Below are 26,244 nucleotides of genomic sequence, written 5' to 3'. Positions count from 1 at the left end.
TGACGATCTTTGCAGCTGATCAGATCAGGCCGGAGATTTTTGCGTGAATTATACTAGGCTTTGCGGTGACCAAGGAATGCATTCTTACACACGCTGTATGATGAAAAGCTCGATTGATTCATGACATGAATGAATGACTATAGTTAAAAGGACTGAAACCGAGCTAAGGTGTATGGAGGGCAATACTAAGGGTTGAGCCATTTGTCAGGGTTTGCCAGGATGACAGTTCAATTGAAATTCCAGATCTACAAAGGATATATGAACTTTTTGTTCTCCCGATCAGTCAGATCAAGATCCCAGTCGTTCATCTGCACCACTTCGCCGGCAGTTTCAACATTGACCTTCTCGGCATCTTCTTCGTAATCACCCTTTTCCTCGATAACAGCTTGTCGTCGTTTGTTTTCTCGTTGCAGGTACAGCCTGATGACTACACATAACAAGGGAGAAATCACCCAGAAAGCAGTCATGAAAGCCCATGGGAGGCGGTAACGAGGTCTGTACTTTTCTTTCCAGAACCTACATTGCTTCCATCAGCACCGGAATCTGTATATGACTTGTACAAGAAAGGACATTGGAACTCACTCAGGGGCGATCATATTCGCCACAGCGGCCGAGACGACACAAGAGGACATAGTGACCATCCGTTTGGTGTAGCCGGTTGTAGCGAGACCTGCCCAGGACAAAGCTAGAAGGTAAGAAGGCTTGAAGGTGGATATCTGAGTCCCCACGACAAGGGCGATCTTGTTGTTCCAAGGTGCGGCAAGCTACATGCCCAAATTTATCAGCTTCACAGCTCGACAGCAGAAAATAATGGTGCAAATAAACAACACGCTTACCTCGATGATACCTCCCAAGAAGCATGGGATGTAAGAGATGGCACACGAATACCCCATGCCCAGGTTAGTCCAAAAAAGCAAACCAGCGGTCGCTACGACTAGCATAGATCCCCAGATAGGCTTGGCGATGTTGAACAAAGCACTTTGAGCCGGCGTAAATCCATAGTCCACAATCAATAACGGGATCTGTTGAGAGGTGTTGTTTGGCAGCTCGTTGAAGAACATGTGAGCACTGTCGAAGCACAATGATCAGCATCCGTCATTAGGATAGCCAGCTCGAAAACTCACATGAAGAGCCATGTTTTGAGATCTGTGAAGCATTCTCGCACTTGTTTCCATCTAAAAGTAGAGTTTCTGACACCCGCGTGAGTCCGTCGGATCATGGTGATCGTATGGACTTTCTCTTCTGTGGTGAGCCATTTCGCATCGACCGGAGAATTGGGTAGCTGACATCATCCCGGCGAGACTTAGTATTCTGACTTGACTTGAAAGCAATATGCCACACTCACCCAGATCAACAGAGGCACAAAGACGATGAAGGTGAGGATGGTGCACACCCAATGAAGCCATTTCCAACTGCTGATACCACCCGGCAGACTTCCAGCCTTGTCATCCAGGATGAGCTTGTAGGCAATCATGGTCAAGAGGACATTGGCGAAGGATCCGGATGCCCACCAGAGCATCTGGATCCAGGGTGATCGTTTGTAGTCGAAGAAAGCTTGATGAAGCACAGCAGTAGAAGGCACGATTTGCGATTCGGTCTGTACATCATCGCGTCAGTACAAGTCTACGTGGGCTATATGAGATAGCTTACCAGACCAAGCAAAAATCGGAGGGCCATGAGCTGTTTACCAGTCTTGACCGCGGGGTGAACACCCAAAAGCAGGGCCCAGAGGAAGAGTGAACCGGTGATGAAGTACTTGTGGCCGATCCGTTGGGACAAGTAGGCTCCCGGCCAGAGGGCCACTAAGTATCCGGCGTAGAAGACGATAAATAATTCGTTGTATTGATTCTTGGTCATTTGTACGTCCTTGAAGATACCCATTGTACTCGCGGACGACAAGGTGGATTTGTCAAGGTGGATCAGGAAGGCGATCCACCATGTTTGGACCATCAATCTCCAGAAATTCTTCTTCGTCAACCTCTTTTCGATCTCCGGAGTAAGGACACCAACCGTATCTTTGTACTTGTTGTAGAAGACTGAGGTGTCATCGGTGGCTCCCTCATCAACGACTTGAACCGACTTGTCGGTCTTCTCGAGGGTCCCGCTCAATTGTGGCGGCGAGTTGATGACATCGATATCTTTGTACGAGTCAAGGTCATCGACGGTGTTGCTGGCGCTGCTTCCAGCATTATTGTTTTGACAGAGCGACATCTTGCGCGCGGTACTTGAAGCCGGAAATAGCTGATCGTACTGCTTAGAGGCTCATCAAGAATTTCTATCCAGCTTCTCGAGTTATATAGCCATAGCGAGAGCCGGTTCGCAGCTCAAAGTCCAAAATTTTTCGTCATACCCGCCACGCTGACCGTCTTAGTCCTCGAATTCGCCAATGCGCTACCATCGTCCTCGCAATGCAGGCACTGATTGAGGTGGAGCGGATTTGTCAACAACCAATGGCGAGCGAAGTATAGCTGTCCGCAAAAAAGTCTCAATGATTTCTGAGCTTCTGGAATGTCTTGGCATTCCATCTCCCTGGACTCGAGGTTGATTATCGCTGTCGGCGGAGAAGTTATACGGTACAGACGAATTTTGCCCTTTCTTGGCAGGCTTGAGGAATTTCTATTTTTTGATTTCCACCCGCGGCTGGGCAGGAGGTCCCTGAGCTGACACTAGTGTGTAGATCCGCATGGAACATGTCAAATAAGCATTTTTAGCGCGACGGTCCCGCCTTTCTATACCATATGGAGGGGTAACGAGGACTGGACGGTAGTGCAGTGATGAGGATTAAGCGGTCTTCGCTTCAACGTTTCATAAGACCCGGCTCGCTGTCACTTGTTTCGTAATCATTCAACGCGTGTCGGCTCTCAGACTCAACCGGTGAAATCGGATATCACTTCTTACGAGACCAGTAAACTGTATTGAAAGACCTAGCGAAACAGCAACAAAATAATGGGTGAAAAAATCAATATTGTGGGAGGTGAGCAGCCTTGCTCCCACTTGAGAGGGCGCGCTACCTTTGCTAATTAGCCTCGCTCCGCTGCAGCTGGGATCTTTGGACTGTCATTAGCCGTAGCCTTGAGACAGCGAGGTGAGCGATAACCCAGTTATAGGTATGCGAGAATACTGATCCAAGCCCAGGATACGAGGTCACTGTATTCGATAAGAACGATTATAGCCAAGATGAATACAAAGATTTCGAGGTCCAAGCCGCTTCGGTTGACCAGAACAAGATCGTAAGTATGAGTATGCCGTGATCCTTCTGACAACGCGCGCACAGTTCCGAGCCTCGTATGGGAAGAAGATCCACTACCAAAGACTTGCCATGGAAGCGCGAGAAAAATGGGAGCAGCTTGGAAACGATCTGTTCGTATCATCCGGGATGCTTCGAGTACAGCCCACGGCCAATCTGGGGGCCTTGGAGCTGGAAACCATCGCCAATATGAGACGTGATGGACTGCGTGACAAGCTGTTCATCAAAGGTGACAAGGATGACGAATTGAGAGCAAAGGAGGCAAGATGGCATCACAAGCTCCTTGATGTACCTATACCCGATCTAGATCCTTCGCAGAGCTTTGCTGCCGTGCTTGATACCACAGCGGGGTTTACGCGAAGTAGCGAGGCGTGTCTACATTACTTCAAGCTAGCACAGGGGTTGGGTATTCCTTTTGTGCTTGGTGCTGAGAAAGGCGCTTTCGATTCCCTGATCAAAGTTGAATATGGCGGTGGTGGATGTCGGATCCAAGGCATCCGAACGAAAGATGGCGTAGAGCACCTGTCCGACAAAACGGTAATTGCTGGTAGGTTGATTGCGCTTTGCCAAGAACTCAGCTGAATAGAATAGCCGGATCATTCTCGACACAACTTCTTCCCGAGTTATCGTATCATATCGAGTCGTCAGGTGGGAGTGTCGCCCGATTCAAGATAGATCCCAAAGATACTGCTCTGTGGGACAAGTATTCGCCAGCCAAATTCCCTGTCATCACCTGGAAAAGCGCGTCCCGAGACGCTGGCGGTAAGGATATAGGTAGCATATACGTCTTCCCTCGAACAGAGGAAGGTATCATTAAGATCGGTTATCGCGGCGTGAAAGTGAGCTTGACCAGTCTGCGATCATTGCCATGCATGCCTTCACTGCTTAACCATGATTCGACAGTACACCCACTTCCAGACAGCCCCGGAAGAGGCGTCTTTCTCGCAAGAAGGTCAATGGTCTGTTCCCGCAAATCGCGACGTGAAACCTCCTCAAAGCGCAGTGGATGCTATTCGTTATTTTGTGTCGATATTCCTGCCAGAATTTACGGATGTTCCATTTTACTCAACCAAGTTTTGCTGGTACACAGATTCACTCGACAATGAGTTTGTAGTGAGTCTGTTTTATTCCAACAATCAGTCATACATGAAGCTAAAATTGTGCAAGATCGACTATTGTCCTTCCTACACCGACAACTCCCTCTTCATATGTACTGGTGGTAGCGGCCATGGTGCGAAGTTCTTGCCAGTCTTAGGAGAAGTAAGCATCCTGTCGCAATTGGCTTGTCCCAGCCTAAACCACTTGCTGACTGGCATTGACAGCACGCCGCGGATATCTTCATGCACGGTGATGACGCTCAGACGCCCTTGCGATCACACTGGAGATGGCGCTCTGACGCACCTCGTGTGAATGGTCTTGAGGAAGGGCCGCGGGGACCGAGAAATCTGACCGGTTTAGCGCGAACAGGTTGAGCAGATTTTGGCGCGGAATCCAAGTCCGCAAAACATGCCGTTACACCGGTATATGCGTAGATTAGATCGATTCTCTTGATTACAAACAATTTGCACGGTGTTTGATATGCATACTCGTAGCGAGAGAACATGTCAAGGTATGACGGTACTTCGTATGGAAATGCATACCGAAGACGACGTCCGCTGAATAAGCTGTCACGTCGATTGCAGTCAAGATGACGTTCGAATCACTTGATTAGTAAGCCGGGTAATCAGTCGTCATGCTATTCAGAAATTCGGATGCGTATAAATAGGCTCTTCTCATGAGCCTTTTCAACAAACAACCAACGACCAACGCGAATCTACCCATCAAGTTCACTCACTCAACCCAACAGCAACGATGACAACTTACCACACTGCCCAACTTTCCAAAGGATACAAGGTATTCTACCAAGAAGCAGGTACTCGGACAGACAATCCCACATTATTACTTCTTCATGGCTTCCCCTCATCCTCAAACCAATTCCGGCAATTGATTCCACTATTAGCCGACAAGTTTCACATCATCGCCCCTGACCTCCCTGCATTCGGGCTCACCACCGTCCCGGCTGACTTCGTCGCATCTTTCGCTCAGATCGCAGAGGTTATCGGTGAATTACTTGATCAACTCAAAATCAAATCGTTCATCCCATACACATTCGACTATGGTGCTCCGACAGCCTACCGACTTGCTCTCAATCGACTCGAAGCTGTCAAAGGCTTGATCGCTCAGAATGGAAATGCCTACGAAGAAGGACTAGCTAGTTTCTGGGATCCGCTCAAGGTGTACTGGCAGAAAGAAAAGGGGAGTGAAGAGTGGAAAGACTTTAGAAGTAGACTTTTGGGTGTCTTGTCTTTGGACGCAACCAAGGGTCAGTATCTCGACGGTCTCACCAAAGAACTCGCTTCACACGTCGATCCAAACGCCTACACATTGGACTACCTTTTAAACTTGTCAGGCGAAGAAAAGATTGAAAGGCAATTGGACTTGTTCTACGATTACCAGGAAAACGTCAAGCTCTACCCGCAGTTCCAGCAATTCTTCCGAAGCTCTCAAATCCCTACATTAGTAGTTTGGGGAGGAAAAGACGAGATTTTCCCCACTCCCGGTGCTCATGCGTACAAGAAGGACCTACCAGAGGCGAAAGTCAAGATCTTCGAGGATGGTACTCATTTCTTGCTTGAGACCCATGTCAAGCAAGTAGCAGAGGAGATCAGGAACTTTTTCTGAGTGGCGAAACATGAACTGCACGGATGAACGGAATGGTAGTATATGGTATGCACAAGCTACACCATCACAAGTATCTCGAGGACACAGATTAGAGCTTTGCTCTCACCGGGTCATTCCGCCAGCCTTCTACATCATTCAGGTCTTTTGGTTGTTCTCCTTCACGAGCGGTCCCATTATCGCCAGCTTCAGGACGCCATCGCCAGAGGTGTTTTCTATCTTCCGGTAGCTGTGCAAGGGTCAGCTCATAGATTTGCAGGCCAAGTTTCTGCTGCTTACCTTTCCTTCTATCAGATCCACAACTTGCTTGCCTACATTCGGGAAAGTCTTGAATGTCGTTCCGGCATCTCCAGTAGCAACGACCAAGCCATTGTATTTGGGATGTTCACATAGAAGCCAGTTCATATCCTTTGTATCTGTACACCAGCACATGGCCATCTTGTGCAGCGGTCTATCCTTGAATTCGGGCAACCACAGCTCGATGAGCTTCTTGATAGCTTGTAGCGACTCGGTCGATATCGTATCTGTCGGGTTCATGGCGTTGGATCGAGGTACGGACATGCGTATCTCCTTGGCTGCTCCAAAAGGCTTGATGTTCTGCATATGGGTATATCCGGCAAACTCGTTGACCACTTTCAGTTCCAGACTGCCTTCTTCTGGTTCCATTATGAACCCCTTTGAGTACATCCGAACTTTAGCTCTGTATGGCGAGAAGCAGACCATCAAAAGATGAAACGTACCAGTTCATGGTTGTACGTCGTGGCGATCCCTTTCAGCTTTCTCGCTTCTTCCGGTGTCAGCCTCAGATGCGCGTAACCCCATGCCTTCGGATATCAGCAATCTGTACGGTCTGTCGGGACTCACCTTTGATACACATTGTCCCTCCAAGTCCAAAAGTGTAGGAGACCAAGCACCGGCTGCAAAGACTACCAGATCTCCTTCCCATTCCGTCCCATCCGCCGTTTTGACACCCCGAACCGTCTTTCCGTCTTTCGCTAATAATATTTCCTTGAAGGTACCTGAAGTCCCAAATGCTGTCTTCACCCCCAATCTCCGCAATTCGTGTCCAACAGCATTGAGAGCGTTTCTAGCTGCTACCCATCCACCATTGTTGACGTAGATCCCTTTCCATCCTGCCAGATCCGCATGAGCTAGATGAGGAGCTTTCGCCACAATCTGCTCTGTCCCCTCTACCCAGTCTACCAAGTGACCCCTTCCTTCCTTATTGATCGCTTCATAACGCGTCCTGAGTCTGCCTTCGCGTTCCTCTTTACTGGTCAGATCCAGCTATATCAAGCCGTCAGCGCATATCGCTTGTCGAGTCATGTATTGTCTATTCACTTACTCGTCCAACATTGTGCGCGTGAGGCTTGAAGAGAGGATCATTCGTCCACATATCCCATGCTTCCGCAACTATCTCACCCCATATTCCCGCATGATCATCTCCTGCCATCTTCACCGACCCATCAGCGCAAAGACACTTAAGCGTCGGCAAGGATTCATCGAAGAAGCTCACCTTGTTGTTGTCATTTCCGGCAGAATTCAGAGACGGGTTTTGGAAGATGTCTAGCAGGCGTATATCCTTGTATCCTCTTCGAGCTAGATGCAGGGCCGTCGAAGACCCAATAGTTCCCCCTCCTCCTACTATAAGGATCTTGCTATCTTTCTTTGCTAGAGGCATGTCGAGGAATTGCGCTTGATTTCGAGAAGGTAGATTGCTGAGCGGGAGATCAGCCTGTGTCGATGCAGACAACCTGTGGTCTATCATAAGATTGCATTCGCGTGCAGGTACCGCTCAATCGGATTGTCTGTCGGTCGGTCTTGGAGTCCCGCCCTACCTTATCGCTAAGCGAGGTCGTTTTCGGGTGGCGAAGAGCATGTGCATATACCACATTCGCTCCGAGATGTCGGACGGAATCCGTGAACCAAATGTATGCCGAACACCTCTTCATCTCTTTCCAGATAGAGAGAAAGTGAAGGAAGAGATAAGTTATCAGGTGATAGGTTCTGTGGATTTTCCGACGTCGCGGATGGTGTTTTCGCTGGATCCCGAGCGGTCCGTGAGAATCCGATAATTGGATTGGTTCGGTCTGTATCCTTTACGAAAGGTGGCGCAAATCATTCACGTCATTTTCATCGCTCTTATCCTCTAGTTGACGTAGGAAAGCCCGAATAGCCCAAGGTTTAATTACGTCGGGGTAAACAAGTGGCCCCAAGCATCGTACCGCGAAAACGGACTTGTTTGCCTTAAAAAGTACAAGCTTGATAACGTTAGACTGGTTGCTGGAACACCTTTTCTGCTGCTTTCCTTCCTAAGCGAGGTTTGATAGACATGGTTTTTAGTTTTCTAGTAATCGAAAACATGACCAAATTGATGCGACGACGGCAGGGAAACAGGTCTCTTCGCGCAAACAGGCAGGAGTGCAGATATCCAGACTGTGAAGGGCGTGCTCAGACTTACTTACTGTTACTGCGATAGTTGTCGTAGCAGATCCTAAGCGAGCCGCCAAGATCCTGTTTGCTCTAAGCGAAGTCCGATTTAACGTTAAATTGAGGAGCCTCGACATACGGCCAAATCCAACGATAAGACCGGCTAGACTATCTTCATATGACACGGGATTCAGATATATATTCACGCATCATTAATACTGATCTTCGCAGCTTTCCCATCCGTTTCAGCACCATACTTCGACAATGTCCAATATGTCAAGCGAAGATATCCATGGATACAAGCAAGAAGCTTACCTCGGCGGCGAAGGTGATAAGGATGCCGTCGCTCGAGATACGTTAGAAGTACCCCGAATGGATCCTCAAACATATCAAGAGATCTACGACGATCCTCATCGGTGAGTGTCGACCCTTGCGATGCTTTCTTGCTGCTATCGATATATGCTTACAGCCTCATAGTGGTCTTCGTATGCGTCATGTGCAACTCCTTTCCATCTCAGGAGCTGGTGAGTCAACGAACAGGAAGCGGGACTTGGTAGCAACGCGGGTGCTGACACGACCAAATTGGTTTCTTACCATTTCCTATGCCGTCTCTTCGCAGTCGGAAGTGGTTTATTCGTATCCATCGGTGGCCCCTTGACGTCTGCTGGTCCCCTGGGTCTTCTTATCGGAGTTATCGTATGGTCGACGGTTATCTTCGGAGCGAGTAACTGCCTTATCGAGATGACCACCCTCCTTCCCATCGACGGAGGATTTATCACTTTTGCCGGACGATTCATGGACAAGACTATCGGTAAAGCTGTCGGTTGGAATGTGAGTCGACTAGCCGAGATACGTTTGTTGTCCATATCCCAGAAGATCCTGACTGACTGGTACCTCCGCATTGCATCCGAATAGTTTCTCCTGGCCCAAGCGTCTTTGGTGTGTTTCGAATTAACAGCTTTCAACGTCATGATCGAATACTGGACTCTAACCCTCAACCCCGCCATTCCTATTGCTGTCGGTCTCGTATTGTTCGCTGCTCTTCAACTGTACTCGGTCAGATGGTTCGGTGAAGCCGAATTCTGGATCAGTATCACCAAGATCCTCCTTCAAATTGGTCTTACACTCTACACGTTGATTGCTATGTGCGGTGGAAATCCCTTACACGATAAATTTGGTTTCCGAGCATGGAAGACCCCCGGACCCTTCGGTGCTGGTGAGACCCCTGCGCTCAGGATGAAGGGTATTTGGGATGCTGTCCTTTGGTCATGTTTCGCGTGAGTCGATGTTCAATCTCACTTATCGTGACCTGATCTGCTCAGCATAAGCAAACACTACTAACGTCAACACCCTTTACTTGCAGCCTCGGTGGACCCGATTGGATCTCTTTGATTGGCGGAGAAGTAAAATCACCTCGAAGAATCTTGCCCAAAGCTTTCAACTCGACTGTCGTCAGAATTATCCTGTTCTTCTACCTCGGTGCTCTTTGTGTCGGTATCAACGCGCCCGCAGACGACCCTGCTTTGCTCGGTGCCATTGCCGCGGGTGCTCCGGGAGCTGCCAAGTCTCCTTATATTATCTGTAAGTATTCTATCAATCCCATACTTAGACTTCCCAAGCTGATCCTTTGAGTAGCCATGAACAGACTGCAAATCCCCTTCCTCCCCGACTTGGTCAACGCCTTGGTCTTAGTCTCGATCTTCTCAACCGGTAACGCCGCGGTCTTCTGTTCTTCTCGAGGTCTTTACTCCCTCGCTCTTCGAGGTGCTGCCCCAAGCGTATTCAAGCGACTCAACAGGAACGGTGTCCCCTATATCTCCGTCACTGCTATCCTGCTTTTCGGATGTTTGGCATTCCTCTCCCTTGGTTCTGGCTCTGTCGTCGTGCTGAACTGGTTCTTGTCCTTGGTTGGTGCCGCCAACTTGGTCAACTGGACTTCAATCGCTGTGTGAGTTTAGCCTCTAGCTCCCAGCCATAATTCATCTCTTGCTCTCTTAAGTACATTTCACATTGAAAGGACGCTTCGCTGACACCCTTATCTTTCCTATTCAGCACCTACATGCGATTCCGAGCAGGTCTGAAAGCCCAAGGAAAACTGAACAACGACTTCCTTCCTGTCCGAGCGTACCTGCAACCCTTCTCCAGCTGGTGGGTCGTCTGTTGCGCGCCAATCGCTTTCGTTGCAAGTGGATACGCTTTGATGGTGCCGGGAGGATGGGCCGGGGACAGCTTCGTATTCACTTACGGAGCCGTCTTCATCTTTGCTGGATTCATCATCCTGTTCAAGACATGGGAAGTCCTCAGACACAAGAAACCACTCAGATTCTTCATTCCTGCCGCCGAGATCGACTTGACTTCCGACTTGGAGGTTATCGAGGCGATCACTGCGGCGAGCGAGTACGTCGAGTCGCATCAGGAGAAATCTAAGGGGAACAAGATCTCAGATATCTTCTTCTAAACCTAATCGCCAATCTGTATGCGAGCTTTCGATGGTCTCCAGCCGCGGATCGTCGAAGAGGACAACCTCGTACTCTTATAATTGTTTTCGTTGGGTAAAGATGAGTTGAGTTAGTACAGATGTATAATTAAGCTGTTCCGTAGTGTTACACGAGTATGCATCATGTTCGTTACAATGCTCTGGCATCTCAATCGTCACAGCACAAAAGGCGATAATAAGGCGTCGTACTTGATGACGTATGGTGATTATCACCGGAATGAGGAAAGGCCATGATCTACCGGTCAGTAATCAGCAATGATGAATCAGCAACGCTACTCGAATGATGCACAGGAATGTCGGCCTTCCAGGCCTGCATAGTCCGGTGTTGCAGGAATATCAGCCCTCCCATGCATGAGGCAGAAGTTGCCCTTTGCTAATGCAGTTTTGTTGACAGACGAGCGGCTAACATGCTCAATGCCCAGGATCAGCGAGTTCTAAAAATAGGTTTTCACCTATTTCTACCGTATTTCAAGCACGTTTGCTTACACTGTCAATCTCATGCCCGCTCATCATCGTCTTATAACCATAACCAAATTCCATTCTTCGTCATGAACTGTGTGGTATGCATGACCGCTATACTCTACGATGGTGCTCATCACGACCGAGTCAATGCCCATAAGCTACGGGCTGCAAAAAGCATGGCGTCGCAAGCCTCAGCGTCGCATTCAGCGTCTCGGGCTTGTTTACGGTCATCCATGACCGCGTTTCCCAACATTACCATGATCGACGCTTATCAATGACCTGCAGGCGCGAAATGACTTACTTTCTGTCGCGACCTCGGCCACCCTTCCCATGCCTCTTGAAGATATATAAGGAGCCAGAAGGACAATGAGATCAATCAGCATGCAAGCAACAAATCGAAGCAGACCAACAATACAGTATCAGTGCAGCAAGCAAGTAAAGCAACTTAGCCAGATCAATAATATTATACACACATACACACGACCTTACAAGCAATTCAACCAATCTTAAGACCTTAGAATTATGACGACCAAGACTATCATAGTATTTGGAGCTACCGGAGTGCAGGGCAAAGGCTTGATCGAGGTGAGCAACAGTCTCATGCGCATTGAGCTGAGGTGATTCAAGAGGTCTGAGCTGACATTCTCCATCGTAGGCACTCTCACCTCATGCCGAGTTCAACATCATAGCACTCTCTCGAAATCCACTTTCCAGCTCATCGAAATACTTGGCCTCTTTGCCCCGAGTCAAAGTGATCAAAGTACCGGATAACTGCATGGAAGAGCCTTCGAAGGTATTCCAATCGCTTGATCTGCAAAAAGGGGATGTGTATGGCGTGTTTAGCGTGCAGGGGTATGTGGATGATACGACGATGATCAGGCAAGGTGAGCTGGATTTCCAGCCAAAATCCTCCTCTTTGCAGCGCTCCCCTGCGTGCCCTTCTTCCGAAACCTCAATCTTACCAATACTGATCCACCAACATATTATCAGGCAAAGCAATCGCCGATACCTCAGTCCAATTCGGAGTCAAGCATATAGTTTATTCCTCTGTCGATTTTGCCGGTCTAGACGATACGAAGTTCTCAACGTGAGTGCAGTACCATTCATCACGCTCGCTATTACTTCAGAGAGATGCTTCCTCCATTGAACCATATCCCCTGAACCTCAATGGCCACCTCATAAGGTTGTATGCAAGAAAGCTGATTCATTGGGATTATGCCATACTATAGTTTCGAATGCAAACGAGCGGTAGAGAACCACATCCTAACCCTTCCGATCCGACACACCTTCCTCCGCCCAGTCCAATTCATGGACATCTGGCTCCCCGACGTCGAAGCGCAATTCAAGATGGGTCGTACAGTCTGGGCAAAACACACATACTACAAGAATCCCAATAAAAAGCATCAATTGATCAGCTCAAGGGATATTGGTATAGCCGGTGCTCGGGCTTTCGTCCAGGGTCGAGAAGGTCCTATCAGATTAGCAGGGGATGAACTTTCAGTCAAAGAGATTCAAGCCACCTATAAAGAAGTCATGGGTCATAATATCGCTTTCAGTCCTTCGCCCTTAGCTTGGTTCGTTAAGCAGGTCGTACCTGTCGTCAAACAGTTCGCAAAGGTCAGTTCCGTCTCACAATATTCTGTCAATCTCTTTCGTCTACTCTCATTCGATTCAGCTGTAGACCGAAGAACGTACAAAGCTGATCTGCCTCACTCTACTACATACTTAGTTCTTCGAGGAGACAGGGTACAATGTACCCATCGCAGAAGTGCGCAAAGAGTTCCCGGAATTCGAAGATTACCGGAGTTTCCTTCTGCGTCACAAGAACAAGAAGTGAATTCATCGACAATGTCAGGCGAATGATCAGTAAAATAGACGTATAATATATTATCATTCGCGTCCCATTATATTGCATGTGTATATTCGTATAATAATAAATGTGACTATGTATTGCTATGACCAGCTTACTATCATTCTTCCTGCTAGCGCATTGGCCCTGACGACAAAGCTTGAAATGAGGGTGATTCGGGCTATAATGAAGACACCATGACATCGTAAGAGTGATCCCATTTACCAGTTCTTGATTTGGTAAACGATCTTCTCCTTCCAAGTGAGGGTCTGGTAGTGTAGATCCTCGTGGTCCTCATCATCGATATCGAAGAATTCTCTGGAGCCGGAAGTAAGGTCCATCTCGTGCATCTTGACAGCTTTGGTTCGGTAGAACACTACAGCATGACACGTATAATCAGCATCGATTCCCGCAAACCCTTTAATAGGAGCGAAGGTGAATAGAGCTTACATTTGTAACCGACATAAGCAATGACATAAACTGGGATACCGATATAGTTGGTGATGAAGGTCTTATAATCCCATGGGATAAAAGCGTCGAAGCCCTTGAAGAAGCAGACCAATACGATCATGACGAGGGAGAAGTAGGTCAAGTATGGCTGGAAGGGAGATTTGTAAGGCAAGGTGTCTCGGTCGATACCTTGAGCTTTCATACCCCGCATGAAGGCTACGTGAGAAGATAAGATTGATACCCAAGTCAAACCACCGAGGATGGTGACAGTGTTGACGAAGTAATTGAAGATCTTGAGCGCGTCGGCGGAAGATACGAGGTATGCCAAACCCATGAAGCATCCTATCACAAAATTGCATCGTCAGCTTCCTAACTACCTGGACAAGCACTGGGACACAATGATACACACCAGTGAACATGAACGCTACCCAAGGTACACCTCGCTTGGTGCACTTTCTGAAGATTCTAGGGGCGTGTCCGTCCATGGCCATACCGTAGAGGGTTCTCGTGGCGACATATTGGTCAGAGTTGGCAGCGGAGATAGTGAAGATGAGGATACTGATACAATGTCAACACAATTGCCGGGACGGACCGAAAAAGATCGTGCTGAACACTCACCAAGCGTTGATGATCGAAGGAAGCACCTTTATTCCAGCAGCTTTGATGGCTACAACGAAGGGAGAAGCGGAAGCACCCCCGGAGGTACCTGCCTTAGCGGCTTGAGCAAGTAGAGGGGAGCTCGAGTCGACGACCATTCCGATGATCAGTATACCGAAGATGTAGAAGAAGATGATTCTATACACACGTCAGCATCTGCACTCAAGAAAGAAAAGGAAGTCAAGCTTACCGGAAGAAGGTCTTCTTGATGGCAGCAGGAACGGTTTTTCTTGGGTTCTACGGGGTCATCATGAAATCAGTTGAAGCTAAAATTGTATGCAGCTCAGTAAATCACCTTGGCCTCTCCGACGGTGATCGCGACCAACTCTGATCCAGTGTATGCGAAAAGAGCGAGGACCATAGCATTCCACCAACCTACGATAGGGTATTCAGTACATCGTGAAATGCGTGAGAATGCCGCAAGACTTACCGAGGAACTTTCCGGTGTCACCCGTTGACTTGTATGGCTTGAACGCTCGGCCATGCTTCCAGTAGGCGAAACCTAGTCGGTCTTGCCCTGGTACACCACCTAAGTCGATAATGAGACCCAACAGAATAAGACCAGTGAGGGTGATGATTTTGATGAACGATAGCCTGGGATTTCAAGGACGTCAACAAAGCTCTCGTGCATTTGGTATAGTTTGATTAGCTCACCAGAATTCGACTTCTCCGAACCACTTGACGCCGAGAGTGTTGATCGCAATGACAAAGACGATCAAGATGGTGACCCATACAGCCTTGTTGATGGATTGATTCCAGTACCCAATGACCAATGATCCAGCGACAATCTGATTAGGCGACAAGATGAGATACTGAATTGAGAAGACATGTTAGCAGGATCCTTCGAAAAGTATGTCGCGACTCACTTTACACAGGTAGATAACAGCAGTAGCGAAACCGAACGCAGAGTCGACACATCTGGTACCGTGACCTGCAAAACCTTTCTTGGTGGGGTATTTGGTACTCATCTCACCCAAAGCTGAAGACAACGTAGAACTCGTCAGCTCGGTATATTCATCTACAGATATCATGTGACTCACCGAGAAGCACACCGAAACAGACAACACCCATGATACAGTACGCGATGAATACTGATCCAGGACCAGAACGAGCGATAGAAGTACCGGATCCAATAACCAACCCGGTACCTGTATCATGATTTGTTAGATTCACTCACTTGATTCTGACGTTTATGGATTACGAGGGCTTACCAATGGCACCACCAATGGCGATCATACTGATTTGTCTACTCTTCAACGCTCGCAACGTCTCCTCCTCTCTAGGCTGAATGTCTTCCCCGGCCGGACCTTGATAGTAGGTGTCATTGGGCACATCTTTCTCGCTCTTCTGCTCGAAAGGCATAGGCTGGTTGTGTCTCTCGATAGACATGTTGAAAACTGCCTTGAATGATCAACGAATGAAACAGAGAATGAAAAGGAGAAAAAAAAGAAGGGGCAAGAAAAGGATGCGGTAAGATGTGAATTATATATTAGTTGGATGGGAGTATCTCGTCAGCTCCAGCCCAGATGACCGATCAAATCCAATCTATCACACGAGCCAATTCGAAATGATAAAAGCGAGAAAAAAACAAGATCGGCAAGTTTGTGTGTGTGTGCGTATCAAGTGATTCTTTGATTGGTCAATCTCCTCTCCTCTCACCCTGCCAAGTTACATCCTTGTCGATCAAACCCACAACCCACTGCGGGTATGCGGGTCAAAGGGAAGATGGAGATGGGGCTTATCAGTATCCGTCTGGGAAAGAAGAATTAAGCGGTTCCTGGAGAAAAAGCATAGTAGCAGTGTTATTTGCAATACTTGACATACGATTTGATCGTAGTCGTGAAAGCAGTCTATGGATGGGAACAACCCAAAGGACGTACGCATGATCAAATGAATGAAATGATAAAGCATGAGCTGAATTCGAAAACAACGGACGAACGACAAGAGTTACGAAATTCGCCTAAAATAACCTTAGTGGATGCACGGCTAATATGATGGACGAAAAGTACAACTACTGTACCTAATTACGGTATACCATTGTCTTGGCATTGATCATTTTCCCTAGTAGACCGCATGGTGCAGATCAATCCATCAAGATCCGACCGGTACCTTTCAGTTTCTTTCCTGAAAGAGTAAATTTGGTAAGGAGGGATCAAAACTCATCGCAGCGGCGCGAATTCCAGACAAACACGCGACATAGGACTCATACCACAGGAAAGGAGTTGGAAAAACTAACCTGCGTTCCCATACACACAAAACAAGCTCAAGCAATCGGTGCTTAGCGTATACGAGTAGTCTATGATTCACCATTCCACCCTGACTCCACCTCGCTTTCTTATCTTTGACAATCCAAATCACTCCCCTCTCAACTCATATTACATACTGAATCGCTTATCTATCAGATGTCCTTATCTCTCACTTCTTTCGCAGATATCCGCTCGATGACGCTAGAAAAGACATGACGTCTTCCGCGACAGGTTGTCGGCTATTGCCAACCTACACGAATACCTCATTCGTCCACGTGGAGTTACGGAAAGAATACTATTGCAAGACCTACAGGGGGCCTTTTCTCGGGTTTTACGACGAAACTACGGGACGAGAGTACTACACGATGATTCCGACCAGCTTCTCACAAAGATTTAGACTCATCCGACTCGGTCGAGAGCCTTCAGAACGGGTGTAAGAAAGCCGGACGGGCTTGGTTTGGCTTACTCAACAGCAGTCTGAGTTATACTCAAACATGGAAAATGAGTCGACTGCGAAACCCCTATTCAAGAGTATATCAATCAAGCGAACATGGCTTGAATGATATCGTTATTAAACTCTCCAGAGGATCAAGAAGATGTCAGTGGAGAAGAGAGGAGGAGATAAGAGGTTGCGAGTGAGGGTCAGCAGAAATCAGAAACGTTGAGGGAACGGGTGTGAGGGGCAAAGGCGGAGAAATAGGAAATGATCTTCATCTTTATGTCGCATCTAATTTCCCTGTCCCACGTCTTTGACACATGATATAATGGGCAACCCAGCTGGCTCGCTTCTTCATTCATCAATGGTATCGAGGTCACCTCATGCAAGCACTGACACAGGCTGCTTGCTACTCAACTGACTTGCGATATGTACCATCATCTCTTTTGACAAGACCCAGAACGAGGAGTACGTCTTTCGGACCTCGTTTGCACCTATATCCACACGCGAAACCAAAGACACGCTCAAACATGAGTTTCTGCCTCTATCTCAAAGCTGCGAGGCGATCTTGAGCCCTCGCCTCACGTGACATCAATACTGAAATGAGATAGTATCCCAACGAAGTACTGTCCGCGTCCTCCTAACAATTTGACGCGGCCTTCCTGCGAAAGCTTTATACATGCTGTTTGGAGGTTCTCATCTATGTATGTTCTATGCAACGATTGTCTTGTTACCACGTATCATTCCGCTCTTCCGCCGCATCTCGCAGCCTGCCTTCGCCATCTCGCCTTCAGCAAGAGTTACAGCGAATCCGCTCATGGTGCCCGAGCAATAGCCTCGATCTCGATTCTGACATCTCCCGGGTTTTTGGCGACTTGGACGCACGATCGAGCGGGTTTAGGTACGGGCATGAGTTTTTCGTATACCGCGTTGACTCGGGGGAAATCATCCATGTTCTTGAGGAAGACTGTAAAATCGCGGGAAAGAGTCAAGATCACGATGGACATTGGCATCAATCAGCTCTGACAACGTACAGTAGCCACTGTGCAGAATAATAATAATGAAAGGGTACCGGATTGGGGTCTACTCACTGTTCACCTTCACCAAATCGTTCAAAGATCCTCCGGCATGTTTCAGCACTTTCTCCAAATTTCGAATACATTGACTGTCGCCCAAGGTGATGTCAGCTATCAGCCTATTGTAGTATGTATGTGGCTGGGAATACCTCTCGTCTACGTTGCAGGATCGTTTGTGCTTACGTGGTGAGTTCCTCGATATCCCCATCTACGACTTTACCCGTACCGTCAATAGGCGTTTGTCCAGATAGGTACAGAGTATCGCCCAATCGCACTGCTGGTGAAAGCAAGTGAGGCACAGCTTTCACTGTGTTACCTCGTCAACTACTGTCATAATTTGTTCGGTATTGGTGTTGAGCATGACCCGACATTTAATGTGGGGGATCGAGCGACTCACTGTCCGGGACATCAGTGACGTGAGTGATTTGAGCAGGCATCGCAGATATCCTTTAGTTTTGGGGTTACCAGTAAGTATAATTTAATCGAGGGAGTGTGGTATAGTCAATAGATATTCACTTGAAGTGGTCAACGAAGAAGAAGAAAAAGAATATCTTCGAACAAGTAAGTGTGAACTGATTTATTGCATTCTACAAACCGCCCAACTCGAAAGTGGGGAAAGATATTAAACTGCCGTACTCGTACACTCGTACGGTGCAGTTTGAGGGTGACGCGAGGGTACCATTTTCCCCACTTTGCCGGTGCGGTCTTTGCCGGAATTTTGCCTGCCCCACTTTAGGGCAATTGCCTGGCCGTTGTCGAAGCGAAGGCTATTTCATTCGATACCCTAATCGTATTGCTTTGTCCGATATCTTCGTTGACCTCAAGAATGTTCAGAGGTCACCGAGTTATAGCTCATGCATCAGATAGGCAGCTATCTCATGTGACATTCCAGAATGTAGTGCAGATCGAATGTCAAGAACCGAAGATTCTGTGGATTAATTTGGCATCCGGGTGTAACATTGTCAGAACGATATCCGCTGATGTCTTCGCGAGCTACCTCTACCAAGGCGAGCGTCGGTGCGGTCGAGTCGAGCTCGAAGGCTGTTACTACTATACTGAAGTTTGGTCAAAGGGATTCTAGGCAGTCATATTAGAGTAATCGAGAATTCATGCAGAAGCAGCCAAGGCAAGGCAAATAGCCGAGATATCGGGATCCTTCAACGATCTAAAAATAGAGTCCGTCATCATCTTTAGACTCTTTCTTGAAGTCTAATCAATCCATTTTGAGGTGGGCTAGGTTGCTCATCCGTTAACCACCTCGTCGATCCTTCTTACAGATGGGCGGTCAAGTGATCTGAGATAAGATCTTGAACATGTTTATAGAGTGGGGTTTGAATGAAGCGTGCCATCAATATATATAAATCAGAATGCCCAATGGATCATATCCTTGATTCTTGCTTTTCCGTTTCGATCTCCTCGATCTACCCCGGCCTTAGGTATTCAGGTACACCGAATTGATATGAGCGAGTTACAGACTCACGAGAACAAGCGTCAGCAAGGCGCATATAGCGCAGACGTCGTACCTGCCCCAGTGGGGGATGATGGGTATGCTGTGGAACGAGAGGATGAAGAGCTGGCTAAGACGCATCAAGGTGAATTCGGGACAAAGCGAGATTTGGTGAGTCTCATCAACGCAACCGCTATCAAGTCTTCCTTGGGGCAATATCATTATTATTCTGTCTTGTCAACGATTTATTCTGATGGGTTCTTCGATCTTAAGCCTCCAAGGGTGGTGTCTATGATAGCCATTGCTGGAACGATCGGGACGGGTATGTCAACACAACTTGCCGCGCATCGGATTGATATGGGTCCAAATTAACATGTTGGGATGCTATAGGCCTTTTCCTTGGTTCTGGTGGTGCTTTAGCCGTGAGTCAACTTGAATCTGCACCCCCTCACACCTTCCTACGGGGTCATGACCGGCAGCTTATCGCTAGTAACTTTCAATAGACAGGTGGCCCAGTAGGATTTTGGCTGGGATACACTTTCATCGGTCTTTCCGTTGGGTGTATGATGATGTGCTTAGTGAGTCTACTGATTTCTTACCGCATCAATCATTTGTAGCTGATTGAAGTATCTTGCAGGGCGAGATGAGCGTGTTCGCACCAAACGTAGGAGGAATGACGGATATGGGTAATAAGTGAGCTGCTTGAACCTTTTCTTGCCACTGCCGACATCTGTCGAACTTGAATCATTCGCTTATACTATCTAAAAATGGTTAGATACGTCGATCCCGCCATGGGGTTCATGATGGGTATCAATTACATCCTACAGGTTGGTCTGGCTATTCCCGCCGAGATGTCAGCCATCGCTGTGATGATTGGATACTGGGATACCAACACGGCTCATGTACCTATATACATCGCTGTGTTCTTGGTGGTCTGCATTGCGATCAATATCGTCGGAGTGAGATAGTGAGTAGGTGCGACTCGGTTGCTCTATGTCGCAAAGCTGACTTGACTGCAGCTTTGGAGAAGTGGAATTCGTTTTCGCCATCAGTAAGTCCGCTAGCCCTTCTGTATTTTTGATCCGGGTACCTGGCTGATTCGATTCTTTCCCTCGACCGTAGTCAAAGTATCAACCTTGAGTGAGTGTCTGTCTGCGATATCGATGGCGGGTCTTATACTGATGACATGAGTTTTTGAAGTCGGATTGATCATTTTCGGCCTAATCGCCGGTAAGTCTAACGTAGTATCGTGACAGGGGAAAATCCTTATTCACCTAGTCGGGATTGTCAGATCTCGGAGGTGTTCCACCTAAGCATGAATTTATCGGAGGGCGATACTGGCGAGACGAGCCATTCAACGATACCTACCTCGATCTTCAGCCTATCTCCAAAGCCCGATTTCTCGGTTTCTGGGCTGTTCTGACAAAGGTATGTCCCCTTACTTACTGTCTTTCGTCACTTACAGAGCTAATGTGTCCTGAGGTCAGGCCGCATTCAGCTATGGCGGTATAGAAGGTATCAGCGTCCTAGCTGGAGAGGCTCATAATCCTAGAAAAACAATGAAAATGGCTGTAAAGACTGGTAAGCTTCCATAGTGCTCTTCGAATGATTGTTCGATATATCGGCTGATCTGCTTGTGTGTTGAAGTGTTCTACAGAATCGTCGGGATATACATGTTATCGACCTTGATAATCGGTTTGAACATTAGTCAGAAATCTCCAGATCTCCTAACGGCGGTCGCGCTGGGCGGTGGAACAGCTGCAAGTTCGCCTTTCGTGGTGATCTGCAAGCAGACCGGAGTGAAAGTTCTGCCGTCGATCATCAACGCTGTGGTACGTTTTCGCATCTGGTCTTCTGTGGTCAAGGAGGAGAAGAAAGGCTTAGTTCATCACAATTTTTTATTCAGGTCATGACCTCTGCCCTATCCGCGTCGAATGAGAACGTTTACGCGACTTCCAGGACACTTATGGCTTTAGCCAGGCAGAGTGAGCACCAGCTCACCCAAGAGTGAGCGCATCAAAGCTGACACGCTGTGCAACTCAAAGGAGCGATGCCTAAAATCTTCTTGAAGACATCCAAAGCCGGAATTCCCCTCGCCGGTGTTGCCGTCAGCTTCTGTTTCGGTCTTCTCGCCTTCTTGAGCGTCTCCAGCGGATCCAATCAAGGTTTCATCTGGCTCAGTAACCTATCCGCACTCAGCTCTTTGGTGGCGTGGATCTCGATTTGCATCTGTTATATCCGGTTCAAGAAAGCGTTGAAAGCTCAAGGTGTGTCGACCTAACCTCCCTCCCGCCGCTCGCTTCAATCACATTTTGTGGACTCGTGAGCTGATGTTACTGTTCACAGGAATCAATCGAAACGATTTGACGTTTAGAAGTTGGTTCCAGCCTTACTTGGCATGGTACTGCGTCATCTTCTTCTCGGTCATCCTGCTCTTCAATGGTTTCGCAAGTTTCATTGGCGGGTTCAACATTTCGAACTTCTTCGCAAGCTACGTTACCCTGCCTGTCATCGCGCTTTGCTTTATCGGCTGGAAGGTGGTCAAGAAGACGAAGATCACGAAGTTGGAAGAGATTGATCTGAGTATGGGTCCCCAGGTGGCGCTGAGAGGGACGAAGCACGATCTTGGCGCGACGAGGTACGAGACGTATTCTCGGGAGAAGGAGTGAAATGTACCTGCTTTCTGAGAAGAATCTTTGCTGAAAAGAATGGAAATATATAAAAAACACAGTGCAGCCTCTGATATCCGTGCATTACATTATTCGATATAAACAAACACTGCTTGCAATACATTGCAAAAAGCTAACGGAGCTTAGAATTGAAAAAAGGGCTACATGATTGATTGTTAAATATTTCTCCCATACGCAAAAAGACTGACCACAAACGGAGAGAATCCGCCGAGAAAGAAGACGAGAGTGGGGAAAAGACAAGTATCGAATTTCCTCTCTTTTCTATAGATCTTAGTAGACGTATCTGAATGATCGCTTGTTTTGCAAATCCGTCAAATCAGCAAACGCTTGATCATGGTCGATTTGCTCGACACCCTGCAACGCTCAACGATATCAGCATATCACATGTTGCTCTATGAGCAGAAACAATTGCGAGAGATCTCACAGTTTGAGCGGTACCTTCGTGGTCACGTCGTCTGACATGGTTTCTTCTCATAAAAATGACCCGGAGGATCAGGGTCATGACGATGAAGAAGGCTATTGAAGACGGAACCATCAACAACGTCATCCGATGCGAGTAGAAGCAAATGGGTATGACTTACCATACAGTCCGATGTGAACAGCAAAGGCGAGCTTGTATCGCGGTGCATCTTTGGCTCGGAAGACTTTGTGCGAACCGTCAGCACCCGTGACGTTGAGCAACCTATAGGTTCGTTTTCAAGAGATTATGGTGACATACCCTGAGGACCTATAATGCAACCTGCCCCATAGGTGACGAAAAGCATAGCGGACGTAGTAGCTTTCTTGGTTTGGCCGGCTGTTGGAGCAGTCAAATATATCGTCCCGTTCTGGAAGATACAAAGGATGACTTACCAACGTTACGCGTGACGATACTGTACAGCAACGATCCAGCTGCAATCACGAAATTGGCGAAGTAGAAGGCAAGTAGCAAGCCTGGAGCGGTCTTAGGTGAGACAGGGACTGTCAAAAGTACCACTGTGCCCGCTAGGGCAATCGCTACACGATTCCGTAATCATCAGTTCGCTGAGACATTAACAGCAATACGCATGGCGATATGTACTCACTCATAGTACCGACCAAGACCAAACAAGTCTGATTGGTCAACCTCGCCACCCAAGCAGTCCCGAAATAGATAATCAACGAAAAACCACCTTGAGCCAAGTTCAACAGTTGAGTTTGCCTGACAGTGAATCCTAGTCCTTTCACGATGATATTGGCGAATACCGCTAGACCATTGACGATGATGAACCCGGCAATCTGCATGATCCAGTAACACCAGACTGCTGGATCTCGGAATGCTACAGTACAACGCATAGCATTCGAGATCAGCATTTTTTGGCATACGCATATGTGTGGCGGAAAGCAGGAGAGGACCCACCTTCCCACATCTGTTCCCATTTCCATCGCGAATCTTGTACACCTTGCTCGTTGATTCTCAAGCGTTCGATGATCATGGTCTTCTGCTTGTCGGACCAGCACTACATCTTAGCTACAGCATTCCGCGGGTCGTGGCTTACCTTAGCCTTCATTGGCGAATCCGGCAAGAGGATGAAAGTGGCAATCCCGACCACAACGGTGAACACTGCGTTGTCGAAAAGGCATGAGCTGAGGGATCCCTTCGATCCAAAAAAACAGCAGCTTACATCCAACGATTAAGAATAAACATTGCCATTGGCGTAGCGGTGAAGATTGTACGTATGTCAGACCGAAAGCAATCAACCCCGAGACGCAGAGCTACCGAAAATTTGTTAGGAATTTTGGAACTTTGAAGAGCAGCGGGTCATCGGGAGAAACACTTACTTGAGCTCCTTGCATCCCGTACCAGTACGAGATGATGGTAGGGTGCTCGTTTCGTCGGTAATACATCTGAATGCATAATATAGCGTCAGACGAGATACCATTCTCAGCTGATAGAAGGGGGACAATCGTTTCCTCACGGTAGTAAGCAGCATCAAGGCAGGTTGGACCCCGGACTCAAAAAGACCCAAAAGGAATCGCTGTTCGCATTTACTGCATTAGCTGCCATGTTCCAGGTGGCAAGGGAATGCGGGATATGACCTACAACTGCCATCAGACCGCCGAAGTTCTTGCACACAGCGTGCATACAGACGATCGTGCCCTATTCGCAGGATATCAGCTCCGACAGCGAGACACAAAAACAGCTTACCCAGATGGTGACTAAGATACCCATGAATTTACCAATGGGAGTTTTCTGCAAGATACGATTGACTGGAATCTGTTATACAGTATCGTCAGCATCTCCACATATGTCATGCACAGTAAATTCTATACACACCTCTCCGATCAAGTATCCAGCGTATAAGATCGTACCAAGCGTACTGTACTGTTGACCTTGCAAATTATTGTCCTGTTGAAGACCCATGATCGAGGAGAAGGCAAGTGTTGCTGGTGTCAAGGTTTAGTACGCTTATAAAGGTGACGGCTTGTAGGACATACCTTTGTCGACTGGGAGGAAGAATGAGCGGTCCATCAGCATCACACATGTGAGATTGCGAAACTAGAGTGTGCTTACATGTTTGGCAGAAATAGATTAGCAATAAGAACGGTAAGATCCTGAAATCGACCTGTGCAACGGTACTCAATCTTCTAATTCTGCTTCTATCAGTCAGACAAGCTCACCAATCTCTTGATCTGCTTATTGAGCGCCTCATCGATGACTAAAGTCGGATCGAGATATTTAGCAGTCTCAGGATCGATCTTTCCAGCGTATATATCCTGTTTCTCGCTATCTAAGGTATCTTCTCCCGCGGCATGGACGTGGTCCACGTGCTGAACTTCAGGTTTATCATTATTATGAGCGGTCGACATCTCGAGCAACTTTGTTTGATTGGGGTGATCAGATCGATTGATGCTTTCTAGATGTATGCCTGACTAGGAAAGGATGAAGAACGCGGGGCCGAGATGGGAAAGAAGAAAGCAGAACAGGGGATCCCATATATCTATTCCATCCCAGATGGCCAGAACAATATTCCAATCATCGATGATGCGCGTTCTTATCTCCAATGTCCGGTCATTTCAACCGATATTAGTTGTGAGGTCATCTGATCTTCTGTTCTCGTAAATCACATGTTAGCGGATCATCCAAGGAAAAGGAATGTTGAACGTCCTTCCGCTTATTCGGTTCTTTCTTGATGTGTGGAGGTCAATCTGACATTGAGAGCCCTTCTACAGCCTGTCTGCGAGATCACCCAGCGATTCAACAAGGTCGGACCGAAAGGAAAGGACGCCAGTCTTGGCATCATTTGACGCTACACGCTATAGAAGGGCAAGAATCGCGCTAAAGCTTTGTTCTGCCTGTATTCCTCCTGTGAGCTTGGCAGCTAGATTAGTCATGATCACTGTCAGATCATAGTACCGAGAACAACTCCAGACCTAAATGGACTCATCTCCGTGGGAGATTTCGCGATATTCTCAGTCCGTTGTATCTGCTAAAAACCGGATAATCCCCGTTCAATTGGGGCTTTAACATGTGATCTGCAATAAGCTTAATTGCCACGTTATTCTCATCGTCAAAACAACCTCGACCGTTTCATGCCGCTGACCCGCAGTTCACGGGCGAAGAAGCGGATCACATCGCCAATCCCCGTTAAAATCCGCTTTTGACGGTTTCCAGCTTTTCGAACAGATTTCGTCCTTCGAAAGTATCGTTGGAAGCAAGTCCCGCTGCGAGTCAACTCCACCTCAACATCTCAAGATCACCTAGACACGGATGAGCATGCTGCACGTAGCCAGTGGGTCAGATCTTCGTGATGCATCGAGCGCTGCTGCAGGGTACGTGGCATGCCGATCAATTCGCTTCATTCGCCAAGAGCCCCACATCTTCGTTTAACAGACAATTTTTCCCTAGGAAAATCGTTTAAGCGAAGTCGAAATGGGAATGGCTAAAACTTTTTCCATATGGTCATATGGTTAAAGTAGCTGTCCTAAGGGAGCCGACAGACACCTAAAATTTCGATGTCTCGCCCGTCAAGCTGGAATTAGCGTTCTGGAACCATGACTCGAGAGAATGTAACCGAAG

General features: G+C 47.7%; 10 protein-coding genes across 10 annotated transcripts; 5 read left to right on the top strand and 5 right to left on the bottom strand.

Annotated features, from left to right (window-relative positions):
- Positions 1-245: 245 nt before the first annotated feature.
- I303_104930 (uncharacterized protein) lies at positions 246-2,211 on the bottom strand (the record flags this gene model as incomplete). The annotated part of the gene is made up of 6 exons (XM_018408916.1): positions 246-516; positions 583-764; positions 837-1,068; positions 1,125-1,282; positions 1,346-1,597; positions 1,651-2,211. The coding sequence occupies 6 exons, from the start codon at positions 2,209-2,211 to the stop codon at positions 246-248; spliced, it is 1,656 nt and encodes a 551-aa protein (XP_018262607.1).
- Positions 2,212-2,946: 735 nt separating this feature from the next.
- I303_104929 (uncharacterized protein) lies at positions 2,947-4,719 on the top strand (the record flags this gene model as incomplete). Its single annotated transcript, XM_018408917.1, has 8 exons — positions 2,947-2,974; positions 3,041-3,085; positions 3,136-3,230; positions 3,275-3,794; positions 3,839-4,086; positions 4,151-4,360; positions 4,415-4,507; positions 4,570-4,719. 8 exons carry the CDS (start codon positions 2,947-2,949, stop codon positions 4,717-4,719), a joined length of 1,389 nt encoding a protein of 462 aa, XP_018262608.1.
- Positions 4,720-5,098: 379 nt separating this feature from the next.
- On the top strand, positions 5,099-5,968 carry I303_104928 (uncharacterized protein; the record flags this gene model as incomplete). Its single annotated transcript, XM_018408918.1, has 1 exon — positions 5,099-5,968. One exon carries the CDS (start codon positions 5,099-5,101, stop codon positions 5,966-5,968), a length of 870 nt encoding a protein of 289 aa, XP_018262609.1.
- An 88-nt stretch (positions 5,969-6,056) lies between these two features.
- I303_104927 (uncharacterized protein) lies at positions 6,057-7,646 on the bottom strand (the record flags this gene model as incomplete). Its single annotated transcript, XM_065969063.1, has 6 exons — positions 6,057-6,194; positions 6,245-6,640; positions 6,706-6,789; positions 6,839-7,252; positions 7,311-7,418; positions 7,482-7,646. The coding sequence occupies 6 exons, from the start codon at positions 7,644-7,646 to the stop codon at positions 6,057-6,059; spliced, it is 1,305 nt and encodes a 434-aa protein (XP_065825135.1).
- A 1,022-nt stretch (positions 7,647-8,668) lies between these two features.
- Positions 8,669-10,853, top strand: I303_104926 (uncharacterized protein; the record flags this gene model as incomplete). The annotated part of the gene is made up of 7 exons (XM_018408920.1): positions 8,669-8,811; positions 8,873-8,919; positions 9,015-9,226; positions 9,311-9,672; positions 9,759-9,976; positions 10,031-10,343; positions 10,448-10,853. 7 exons carry the CDS (start codon positions 8,669-8,671, stop codon positions 10,851-10,853), a joined length of 1,701 nt encoding a protein of 566 aa, XP_018262611.1.
- Positions 10,854-11,876: 1,023 nt separating this feature from the next.
- I303_104925 (uncharacterized protein) lies at positions 11,877-13,191 on the top strand (the record flags this gene model as incomplete). The annotated part of the gene is made up of 5 exons (XM_018408921.1): positions 11,877-11,939; positions 12,010-12,238; positions 12,345-12,441; positions 12,584-12,971; positions 13,084-13,191. The coding sequence occupies 5 exons, from the start codon at positions 11,877-11,879 to the stop codon at positions 13,189-13,191; spliced, it is 885 nt and encodes a 294-aa protein (XP_018262612.1).
- Positions 13,192-13,424: 233 nt separating this feature from the next.
- On the bottom strand, positions 13,425-15,699 carry I303_104924 (uncharacterized protein; the record flags this gene model as incomplete). The annotated part of the gene is made up of 11 exons (XM_018408922.1): positions 13,425-13,579; positions 13,654-13,995; positions 14,063-14,211; positions 14,272-14,448; positions 14,501-14,547; positions 14,606-14,685; positions 14,741-14,904; positions 14,965-15,122; positions 15,177-15,289; positions 15,351-15,458; positions 15,522-15,699. 11 exons carry the CDS (start codon positions 15,697-15,699, stop codon positions 13,425-13,427), a joined length of 1,671 nt encoding a protein of 556 aa, XP_018262613.1.
- A 2,108-nt stretch (positions 15,700-17,807) lies between these two features.
- Positions 17,808-18,505, bottom strand: I303_104923 (uncharacterized protein; the record flags this gene model as incomplete). The annotated part of the gene is made up of 4 exons (XM_018408923.1): positions 17,808-17,959; positions 18,084-18,157; positions 18,252-18,375; positions 18,466-18,505. The coding sequence occupies 4 exons, from the start codon at positions 18,503-18,505 to the stop codon at positions 17,808-17,810; spliced, it is 390 nt and encodes a 129-aa protein (XP_018262614.1).
- A 1,022-nt stretch (positions 18,506-19,527) lies between these two features.
- Positions 19,528-22,184, top strand: I303_104922 (uncharacterized protein; the record flags this gene model as incomplete). Its single annotated transcript, XM_065969062.1, has 14 exons — positions 19,528-19,837; positions 19,906-19,937; positions 20,019-20,093; positions 20,153-20,208; positions 20,291-20,482; positions 20,535-20,566; positions 20,638-20,655; positions 20,716-20,745; positions 20,807-20,943; positions 21,003-21,096; positions 21,163-21,347; positions 21,422-21,500; positions 21,561-21,782; positions 21,862-22,184. The coding sequence occupies 14 exons, from the start codon at positions 19,528-19,530 to the stop codon at positions 22,182-22,184; spliced, it is 1,785 nt and encodes a 594-aa protein (XP_065825134.1).
- Positions 22,185-22,475: 291 nt separating this feature from the next.
- Positions 22,476-25,034, bottom strand: I303_104921 (uncharacterized protein; the record flags this gene model as incomplete). Its single annotated transcript, XM_065969061.1, has 17 exons — positions 22,476-22,559; positions 22,630-22,721; positions 22,787-22,849; positions 22,924-23,001; positions 23,058-23,201; positions 23,270-23,503; positions 23,584-23,668; positions 23,723-23,787; positions 23,849-23,939; positions 24,006-24,071; positions 24,143-24,202; positions 24,268-24,324; positions 24,373-24,441; positions 24,502-24,611; positions 24,663-24,671; positions 24,739-24,790; positions 24,846-25,034. The coding sequence occupies 17 exons, from the start codon at positions 25,032-25,034 to the stop codon at positions 22,476-22,478; spliced, it is 1,548 nt and encodes a 515-aa protein (XP_065825133.1).
- Between the last annotated feature and the right edge of the window lie 1,210 nt (positions 25,035-26,244).

The sequence above is a fragment of the Kwoniella dejecticola genome, chromosome 6 (genome assembly GCF_000512565.2).
Source record: "Kwoniella dejecticola CBS 10117 chromosome 6, complete sequence".
Classification (NCBI taxonomy): Eukaryota; Fungi; Basidiomycota; class Tremellomycetes; order Tremellales; family Cryptococcaceae; genus Kwoniella; species Kwoniella dejecticola.
The sequence above is the reverse complement of the archived record's forward strand: the minus strand, read 5'-3'. Positions and strand labels throughout refer to the sequence as shown.